General features: G+C 57.7%; 1 protein-coding gene across 3 annotated transcripts in view; it reads right to left on the bottom strand.

Moving 5' to 3' along the window:
* Window positions 1-10305, bottom strand: part of MTHFR (methylenetetrahydrofolate reductase (NAD(P)H)) — a 13976-nt gene that overhangs the window by 1278 nt on the left and 2393 nt on the right. Inside the window, exons 1-11 of one of the 3 annotated variants that reach the window (XM_006766715.2) lie at window positions 8863-9065; window positions 8348-8593; window positions 7024-7262; window positions 6231-6341; window positions 3928-4121; window positions 3117-3367; window positions 2704-2838; window positions 2336-2516; window positions 1896-2078; window positions 937-1038; window positions 77-196 (exon numbers count right to left, since the gene is read on the bottom strand). In XM_006766715.2, the coding sequence (XP_006766778.1) occupies window positions 77-196; window positions 937-1038; window positions 1896-2078; window positions 2336-2516; window positions 2704-2838; window positions 3117-3367; window positions 3928-4121; window positions 6231-6341; window positions 7024-7262; window positions 8348-8593; window positions 8863-8972 (1872 nt within the window). In that variant the 5' untranslated portion in view covers window positions 8973-9065. Of the gene's footprint in view, window positions 1-76; window positions 197-936; window positions 1039-1895; window positions 2079-2335; window positions 2517-2703; window positions 2839-3116; window positions 3368-3927; window positions 4122-6230; window positions 6342-7023; window positions 7263-8347; window positions 8594-8862; window positions 9066-10305 lie in introns of those variants that run through there. The other 2 variants (XM_015565883.1, XM_015565884.1) reach the window with 2 other exon arrangements.

Here is a 10305-nt window from a genome sequence, read left to right as displayed (position 1 = left end):
CGGCCACTCTGGGGCCCAGCAATCCTGCCTGCCAGGTGTCCCAAGCGGGCAGGGCAGGCCGCTCCCAGCCCCTTACCTTCCAGAACATGAAGCTGCCAGGATCCACCACCGTGGGCTGGATGATCTCTCGCCCAGGGAAGATGCCCCAAGTGACAGCGTTGGGCTGCAGCTCGGGGGCATTGGTGATGTTTTCACCCTGGGGTGGGAGGGGAGGTAGGAGCAGACGGGACAAAGCCAACCAGAGCCCCCTGGTTGCCCAAGGCAGCCCCTGCTCCACACTCTCCCCATGCCCCTCCCCCCAGCTCTGTGAGCCTGAGACCTGGAGGCCACACTGAGCACTTCCTCCTGTCTCGCTTCAATCAGCTCTACACCCAGCGGTTCTGCCTGCTTCCTCTCCACTGTGCTCCCTGGGGTCTAGCCCAGCTGGGCCTCTGCTACTCAGACAAGGGCCTCTGACTCTAGTGTTCCCGGGCCCATTCGTCATCAGCTGTCCGCTGTGACCTGCCTAACACCCGGAGCCAAGTCGCTCACTGCCTGGAAAGGCTCCCTCCTGCCTCCAGGGACCATGGAGGCCCCTGAGCCCCTGCTCAACACTTTAGCCTCACGCTCCGCAGTCGGCGGTGACACACTAGCTGTAGACGCTGCCTCTGCACACCCTGCCCTTCCCCAGGAATTCCCTTCCCTCCCTGTCCTGAAGGATTCAGGTCACAGAGGACCCTCCACGAAGCCTCTGTGACCTCCCAGGTTAAGTGTCCCTCCCCTGGGTCCCCAGCATCCTTACTGAACTGAACTGTCCCATTATCCACGGACGGGCCTCGCTCCCTAGGCTGGGAGCTCCGTCTGCCCGGGGCCAGTGCCTGCTGAGTGCGGGAGTGACCGTGGGTGCCCTCGGCTGGCAGCTGCCCCGCTGAGCACCGGTGCGTGGAGCTGGCCTACCTTCACGTCCACGATGTGGTAGTTCACCCGCTGCTCGTACTTCTTCAGCACCTGCAGGAGTGCCCCCACCGTCTCTCGGGAAGTGAAGAACTCCAAGTAGGCCTGGGGAGCAGGTGCCCGTCACCCCCGGTCCCTGCTGGCCGCCCTCTCGGCGCTCAGCAAGCCCCATCGGATGCCCCCAGGGAGGACCCACGCGCACAGGCGTGTGGGACACTGAAGACAGGGGCACTAGTGGTGGCCACACGGGTGGATCATGGAGCAGGTGGTGAGACTTCCCAGCTGGCCAGCCTGCGGGACCTCTGCCAGCCCGCCTCCCGTTAGGCAGGGCGGCCCCCGGAGAAGCCACCGTAAAGCTGGCGAGGAGGCCGCTGTGGAGCGCAGGCTGGTGGGACAGGCCTGCCCCCTCCCACCTGCCCCCTCACTGGAGGTGACAGTGACTCTAGTGGCTGCTCTGGCACCCACTGGATCAGAGATTGAGCTGGGTGTATGCCGTCACTTGCCATAATGCCCGTAATACTGCAGGGTGGGCCCTCTCAGCCCCATTTCCCAGATGAGGCAAGTTCAGGGAAGGTGAGGACCTGGGCCCACTGGTGATAAACAGCTGGTCTCCTCACACCGGGGTCGTTCTAATCAGGGCTCAGGGGTTCAGTGTGAGTGTAACACTCACTCCAGCCGCCCAGGGGACAGGTGGCAGCTTGGAAGAGAAGCGAGTGCTTCCTGTCCCTCCCATGTGCTAAGCTGTACGTGCCTCCCCACAACAGCGGGTGATCTGTCCCACCTGAGAAGGCGGAGGCTCAGAGCAGTCAGGGGACCCCACCCAGGCCTGACCTAAGGCGGGAGCTCCCGTCCACCCCGGTCCGCTGCTGCTCAGTGAAGGGCCCAGAGAGGAGGCTTCCTGTCCCCATCGCTGGGGCTCCTGGGGGCCAGTCAAGCTGGGGCGGCCCTGGGCCCCTGCACACCTTCTGGAAGACATAGCCCCCGCTGGGGCCCCAGCCCACGACCGGGTCAGAGGACGGCTTCCCATTGATGTTGGGCTGGGAGTTGATGGTGAGGATGCCCTGCCGGTTCACGCGCAGCAGCTCCTCCTTCATCAGGCTGGTCTCGGCCGCCAGGGGCTCGTCATTCCAGGGCAGGCAAGTGACCTGGAGGGGGGAGCCGGGCCGGGCTGAACATCGGATCTGGTACTCTGGGCCCCTCCCTCTCGGGGGCCCCGAGAGACACCCAGCCTGTCTCTGCCTCTGTAAGCCCCTCACAGGCCCCCCAGCTGGTGAGTTCCCAACTCACCCTTCTCCCTGGGCTGAGGTGCCATGTCCAGAGCAGAAAGAGGAGGCTGAGGGTGGGCAGGCCACAGGGAGACGGGGCGGGGGTGTAACCAGGGGCCCCACCGAGCACCACTCACTCGACAGCCGCTCTGGTTTGGCTCCCCGGAGAGGTAATGGACAAAGACTTCAAAGACACTTTCTTCACTGGTCAGCTCCTCCCCCCACATCTTCAGCAGCTCCTCCCTCGGGGCCTTGTTCGTCAGGTAGAAGAGGTAGTAGTCCTTCAGCTCCCCGAAGGCTGGCGAGGAGGAATGGCCCCTGCAGAGGACGTGCCCCGCGGTCAGGGCACAGCCTCACCTCGGGCTCCTCACAGGAGGACCGCTGTCCCACACACCAGAGGTCATTCTGTGACTCCAGTCCCCCCAGGGCAGAGAAACATGCCAACTCCTGCCTCCTGCCTCCCAAGACACAGGACCCATTTGCAAAGGACAGCCTGCGGCCTCACCAGCGGCCATTGGGGAACTCGTCCCAGTCCTGGGTGCGGTAGATGTAACTCTTCGGTCTGGAGGCCCAGAAGATGGGACGCACATCTTCCTCCCGGCGCTTGGGGTGGGCACTGACAGCCCAGGGCAGGGGACGCCTGGGTGAGATCGGGGACAGGAAGGGACTGGCTCAGGTCCTCAGGGAGAGGACCCACTGAGCTGGGTCTTTCAATCTCACTTGGAAACATCAAGGTGCACACGGATCTCCCACGGAGGCTGGAACCCCGTGTGCCTCCAGCCACAGCACAGATAAGCCCTGCACCCGTGGCGTCCAGCCCTCCTAGGGCGCACTCTTGCTGTGACTTCCATGTGACTTATCTGCCCCCTGACTTCCCTCTGTGGCTCCCAGGCCTGAATTCGGGGCCCCTGGCCTCACCTGGGGTCCTCGGCCCACATGCCCAGGCGCTTCAGCACCTCGGTGGTGGCCATCCTGCGGTTGAGGGTGTAGAAGTGCAGGCCCGGCACCAGGCCACTGGCCAGCAGCTCCTGGCACAGGCTCACGGCATGGTCGATGCCATAGTTGCAGATGGCAGCGTCGTTGTCCTTGATGGGCTCGATCACGTCCCTGATCTTCTGCGGCACCTCCAGCTTGGACAGCTTCACGAGCTGCCGCAGGGAGTGGTAGCCCTGCCGGGACACGGGGGCTGTGTCTCTCACCCCGCTTCTCCCCTTCTGTTCCCTACCAGGCCTCCGGGCCGACTGCAGTGTGACACAGACCCAGGAAAGTCAGACCACACTGTACAAGGACCCTTGCCTGGTCCTGCTTTTCCCAGTCTGCAGGGGACTCGGCTGCCCAGAGCATCCCTGCCGTCGGTCTGAGCCAGCCCTTTAGGCCCAGCGGTTCCCAAGCCTCCCGGGTCATCGGAATCACCCGCAAGACTTAAGAAGTAAGGTACACATTCCCAGGCCCCACCTCAGACCTACTAAATCAGAACTTGTAGGCATGGGATCTGAAGTCCATCTTTTGAAAAAGCTTATCGAATGATTCTGATGACAGCTGTGTTTCGGAAACATTGATTTAATAAAAATTGAGGGTGAGAGTTATCGTGATCCCTTGTAGCGACACTTGTCATTAAGCCAAGTACAACAAGGGGGTGGTGAGAGGAAATCCACTGAGCGTCCAAGAACCTGACCATGAGCTGAGCGCCGGGGGTGGGAGGAGTCCGCCAGCCCGCCCGGCCCCTCACCTGAATGGGGAAGATGCCGGGGAGGATGGGGCAGGTGATGCCTATCGCGGAACAAGCCTTCACAAAGCGGAAGAACGTCTCAGCCTCGAAGAAAAGCTGGGTGATGATGAAGTCGGCTCCCGCAGACACCTTCCCCTTCAAGTGCTTCAGGTCGTCCTCAAAGCTCTCGGCGTCGGGGTGGCCCTTGGGGTAACCTGTCGACGGGATGACAGTTGGGAGAGGCTGGCTCCACCTGCTCCAGGTGAGGGAGGAAGAACCCCGGGAGCTGGCAACACAGCTCTCTGCCTCCAGGGTCCGGACTCGGACCTCCCACCACCACCGCAGGGCCGGGTTGACACGGTGAGTAGCTGGGCTCACGGCTGATGTCACCCTCACCCAGGAGGTGACGTCTGGTGAGCAGTCGCTTAGAGCCACCCTCCCAGAAGTGGGAGCAGATTGCTCCAAACCCCACACTGTCCTGCCTCATGTCCCTTGCAACCGGCCAGGTAAACCAGCCTGTGCTTGGTGGCCCTGGAGGAGAGAAAATGCTTCGCTCAGCAGTTGGGCAGCACTTGTACTGCACTGGACTCTACACATTGGATTAAAGCAGTGCTTTTAACATTAAAATTACTTAAAAAAAAACAAAACACACACACAAAAAACCCACCACACAAACAAAAAAATAAAACATTGAAATTACTCAGAGGTCCAAGAAAGGGAAAAGCCTCAGACCCAGGCTGGTGGGAAGCCAAGCTGCTCTGTACGTGGGGCCTGGGGTTAAACCCAAAGTCACCTACAATGAGTAATTTCCTTGCAGCCACATGGCTTATGTTTTCCTCATGTTACATGAGGAAAAAGGGGAGAAAGCTCAGATGTTCGGCTTGAAGAAAAGAATGGAGAGAATATAGTAACTATTTCTGAGTGGCCAAAGGGCCGTCATGGTCAAGTTCATATTCTCTGATGCTTCTCATGGCAGAACCAGGATCAGCCAGAGGCTGCCTGACAAGGGACCAAGCAGCCCCACTAAGCAGCGAGCTCCTGGGGTACGAGGACACGGGCACAGCGGGATACCCACATGCTAGGGACACATGACAGAATCGCAACTGCCTGGGAGGCAGGAGCGGGTGACCCTGGCTCCTCGCCAGCTCCAGGAACTCTCTGACCACTCGCCTAAAGGACCGAGCTCACTGAGCCCGGCCCGCACAGGAAGACGCTCACTCAGCCAGGGCCGGGGGCAGGCCTCAGACCCAGGCTGGTGTGAAGCCAAGCTGCTCTGTACGTGGGGCCTGGGGTTAAACCCAAAGTCACCTACAACGAGTAGTTTCCTGGCAGCCACATGGCTTATGTTTTAAAGTCTGGATCACTTTGATAGACTATTCCATCAAGTGGCTTTGTTTAATATAAAAAATGAATTTCCCCAAAAGATTTGAGGAAAAATGTCATACCAAGATGATGTACCAATGAATCCCCAGACCTCACCACACTCAAGCCCCTATCGGAGAAGCTGGAGGCCCGACCTGTTAGTGGGATAGGAGGGAAGACCCCCCACCCGTTTCCAGCAGGTAAACCTTGCCTCCTGGCTGCAGCCAATGGAACTAGAGTTCAGCTGATCTGATTCTCCTGAGAATGTGGAGTTGACAGTGAGGCCTGTCAGTCAGCCTGGATTATTAGTGGAACTCCTGAGTGTGCAGCAAGGAGGCAGAGCTGGGGGTTCTGTGGCCCCAAAGAGATTGAGGGCCTTGGTTTCTTTTAAAAAAATGTTTTTAAATATGTTTTTATTGCTTTTTAGAGGAACTGAAAGGGAGAGAGGGAAACACCGGTATGAGAAAGAAACATCAACCTGTATGCCTCCCGTATGTACCCCGACCCGGATCGAACCCCAACCCCAGCATGTGCCCTGACCAGGTATGGAACCTGTGACCTTTCGTTGTACAGGACGACACTCAACCAGCTGAGCCACACCGGTCAGGGGGGCCTTGGTTTCTGACTGCCTCCCGGCTCCAGCACCCAGTGAGGCCTGGTGCAGCTTCCTGACCTTGGGTTCTGCGATTCCCTGCCGCCTAATAAACGCTCCTCTTTTGTGTCAAAGAAGAACAGGCCAGGAAGCAGGCTAAGGACATGAAAAGGCAGAGAAACAAAACCTTCGGGGTGGTGGTAGCCTGGGTGGGGAGCGATGATAGAACGTTGAGTCAGGGCATTAACCCACCTCTGCCCCGCTCTCCTCTGGCACAGGCCCGCAAAGCCCGGGGTCACCACACCCTGAACTGACGACAGGTGAGCTCTCTGTGCCTGTCCCCACCCACTGGGACACTCCCGCCACTCACCTGCCACACAGATGTCAAAGTAGTCACCAAACTCGCTGCGGATGAGCTTCACCAGGTCTGTGGCGTGGCGGAAACAGCCTTCCTCTTCCTCCCACTGGTCGCCTACAGGGTCTGCAGGGTTGGTGAAGGTCATGGTCACTGAGGCTCACTGATCTGCAGCTGGTTTTTCTGTGCCTTCTCCCTACCCCTACACCCGGGACCATGAGCTCCTCCAAGGCAGAGCCCTGGTGCTATTCCAGTTGGTGTCTCCTCTTGCTAGCGTAGCACTTGGTAAGCAGTGGGAGGGAAGACAGTGCCCAGCCTGTCGGACATTTACCAAGCACTGACTCTGCGGGCACTGAGCTGGCAGCGTAGAGCAGGGGACAGCTGCTGCTCTGAGCTTAGCTTGGAGCATCTGAGACCCCCCGCCCCCCACTCCAACCTGGGTGCCTAGCCTCACCCAACCAACCCCACTGCTCGCTGTCCTACCCTCTTGGAGCTCTTCCCTCCTGGGAGAATCTTCTATTCATCTCAAGTGAGAAGTGGTCTTATAGTGGGGAGCACAAGGCTGCACGACCCCACCCATCAGGCTCCCTCTCCCCACACTGGCCAGAGGCACAAGCAGCTACTTTCACTCCTGGGACAAGTGCCAGAACCGCAGTCTTCATTGTGCCAAGATCTGGGTGCAACCAGTGATCAATGAAGCCATGAAGCCAGGGCAGAGGGTTATCAGGCACCAGTTGCACTCCTGACTGGACGCCTACGTCAGGGTCAAGAGCTCAAGAGGTGGCTCCAACTGGGCAGGGCTCCACACCTCCTCTCAGTGCCAGGATGTTCTTCAGGCCCAGCTGCTTGGCCCTGTGCAGATGGCCCGTGATCTCCTCCTGGCTCTGACGGCAGCAGGTCATGTGCAGCACGGTCTCCAGGCCACAGTAGTTGACAGCAGCGCTGGCGATGGCCATGGAGGAGGTCTCCTTGTCCGAGCCAGGGTCTCCTGCTGGGTGCCAGGTCACATCTATGAAGAGGGGGCCGCCTGCCCCCATCTGGTCAAACCTGTTGGGAATTTCTTTCTGAAGGGGGACTCCTGGGGGCACCCCACCCTTCGCCACCTTCCGTGGGGCCCGGGAGTTAGAAAAGCATCACAAGAGGCTGGACTCAGACTGACCTGCGTTCATGTCCTGACTTTGCTACTTATTAGCTGTGTGACCTTGGGAAAATTAATCTCCTTTTCCTCATTTCTACAATGTGACAGAGAACAGCACCTACTTCATAACTCTATGAGACTATTATGATAGATGGCTCCTCAGCTCTTAGAACAGTGCCTGGTACGTGGTGAGCTGCTTTCATCAGGAGTACTACTGTGGAGGTAATGTATAACAACATAACCCTGCTGTTTGAAAGCAGAACTGTAAACTTCCCAGTGCTGGCATATTTGTTATACTGGGTGAGGTAAGTTCACTGGGCGAGGGTTGGAGAACGTTCATGGTGGCAAGCAGGGCCTCATTCCAGGAACACGAGAGAGGAGGGTCAGCAGACACACGTTTCTATCGTGCCCCCCCCCTCCCCCGATCCTGGTGCAGCAGGCAGCGCTGCAGAGCAAGGCCACAGTCCAGGAACCAGACTCAAGAGGCACGGGGGTGTGCACGCGCTGTTACAAGCTATTTAACGAGGTATTTAAACATCCTCGTGCCTTCAGCTTCAAGCCTTGGGAGCTAAACATGAGAAGTGAAAGTGGTAAAAAGCACCGGCTTTTAAGAAAAGGAGCTGTGATTCACAAAGTGCTAACGTAATTCCGTTGGCATTTCTAGATTCCAAGAGGCACAGCCCAAAAGCCTAACTTGTGGAAATGTTCTCCCAGACGCTGCTCTGAGATTTCCTAAACGACACTCATGATCCAGCCTGAAGTGCTGCCAAAGAATGCTGAGCGTCAACATGTTTAACCCGATGTGGAGTGTGTCTGACACTCCAGAGGCTTGGGGGGACTTTTCCTGACAACTGCGAAGCTGTAGGTCCAATGGCCGACCCTGCCTTTACTCTTCCGCCCCCTCTGGTGGCCTCTTTCTGCCGGGTCAAAGGGGCCCTTCTCTCCACCCGCCCCTCCTAACCTGGCCCTGCTCCGTAACCTCACATCCACTCACCTCGAGATGAGATTGACAGCGCCCTGCGCCGTCCGCGGAGGGAAGAACTCCAGAGAGAACCACTTGTCACCGGACTCCATCCTCCGCCTCATCTTCTCCCTGAGTCTCTCGTGCCGCTCAGGGTCCAGCCCTGGCGAGGAACACCTCGAACTATCCTTGGGGCTCTCCATGCCGCTGCTGCTGCCCTCCAGGCGGGGGTTGGGGCTGCCATTCCCTCTGGGTTCGTTCACCATGGCTGAGCTCCTGCTACATGAGATGGGGGCAGGGGGCGTCAGAAGCCGGCAGGCAGCCAAGCCCCAGAGAGGCAGGGTCGAGTGACAGTTGCTGCATTTCCACCCAGGGTAAGGGTGATAAGGACCCTGCCGGCTGGCTCACACGTCACAGCTACCACCCACTGCGCGGCCTCGCTCAAAGCTTCTCCCCCTGCTGCTGCCCGACTACGTGTATGACAGCCCCCTCCCACACAGAGTACAGAAACATGCCCCTTCAGCCCTCGGATCCTCAGTGGCAGCTACCTGATGGAGGGTGGCACTGAGAACCTCATGATGCCAGCCTCCAGGGCCTGCATTCCTAGGGAGGGGCAGCAGTGCCTGGCTGGGAGGACCTCGGGTTTTAGATGGTCCATCTCTGCCAGCTTGGACCCAGTCTGGGCTGGGAACAGGAAACTTCCCCTGCGGGTGTTTCTCTCATGGGCGGAGCAGTGACAGAGGAAGAGCTTAGAGCTACAGCTGGGACCTGCGTAAGGGAGAGGGAGGCGGGGGCAAGGCCTCCGGGCAGAGGGAGGGCTGAGGCTCCAGCTGTAGTAGGCAGATAGAAGGAGGGCCAGAGACTGTGGGGGTTGGTGGAGATGAGGCCAACAGACGTTCAGGGTCACTGGATCACTCTCCCAAGAAGAAAGAGCTGATCCCGTCCTGCCTGGAACATCTCCTGTTGCTTGGAACAGTTTGTGTGCAGGACGGAGGAGGCGAGGGCTTGACAAAGCAGCCAGATTTCTCCTGAATTCCTGCTACTCCAAGAAGACTACTAGGTCATGCGTTAGAACTTGATAATTGGCTGGGTTCCAAAAGTAGCCAGAACCAAGTTCAGTGAGGGCTGAGGTTATGTCCAACTCAGAATAAAGGCTACCTGATGGAAGGAGACTTTGACTTGGGGTGATGAAGACACAATGCAAAGCACAGATGATGTCTTATAGAACTGTACACCTGAAACCTGTATAACTTCACCTGCCAATGGTTACCCCAATAAATTTTTAAAAGTTTTTTTAAAAGAGCAAAGGCTGCCTTCCAGGTACACCCCCACTAACACACACCACTGAGGTCAGTTAAACTAATTATAGTGACTGCTCAGCCACACATCCCAAGCTCTGAGCCATGGCAACCACAGGCAGACCAACAAAGGGCATGGTGCCAGTGGGCAGTTTAGTGGGAAAAATAAGGCAAATACTTAAAAACAAAACACTACTCTTGCACAACTATGTACAAATAGTCCTTAAAGTCAGAGGAACAATCAGGCCAAGTTCATTCCTTTCAGGGCACATCCACAGCTAAGCTGGTGTTCTTTTTTTTCTAATCCTATATAATAAAGAGGTAATATGCAAATTAACCCTCATGCCCTCACAAGACGGCTGCCTACAACCAGGCTGGCAAGGGGGTTAGTGAGGGATGACCAAATGACTGAACAAGCAGGCTGTGTGGGGTAACCAGGCCAGCGGGGGCGGGGGGGGGCAGTTAAGAAAAGGCAGGCAGGTGAGTGATTAGGAGCCAGTGGTCCAGGATTGTGAGAGTGATTAGGCCCGATACCCGTGATAGGGCCTAAACTGGCAGTTGGACATCCTCCAAGGGGTCCCAGATTGGAGAGGGTGCAGGCTTGGCTGAGAGGATCCCCCGCCCTGTGCACAAATTTCATACACTGGGCCTCTAGTGCCAATAATAACAGAGAGGGAAATTGGAAGGATTAAA

This window comes from Myotis davidii, unplaced genomic scaffold, assembly GCF_000327345.1.
Source record: "Myotis davidii unplaced genomic scaffold, ASM32734v1 scaffold299, whole genome shotgun sequence".
Classification (NCBI taxonomy): Eukaryota; Metazoa; Chordata; class Mammalia; order Chiroptera; family Vespertilionidae; genus Myotis; species Myotis davidii.
This window is presented reverse-complemented; position numbering and strand designations above follow the sequence as displayed.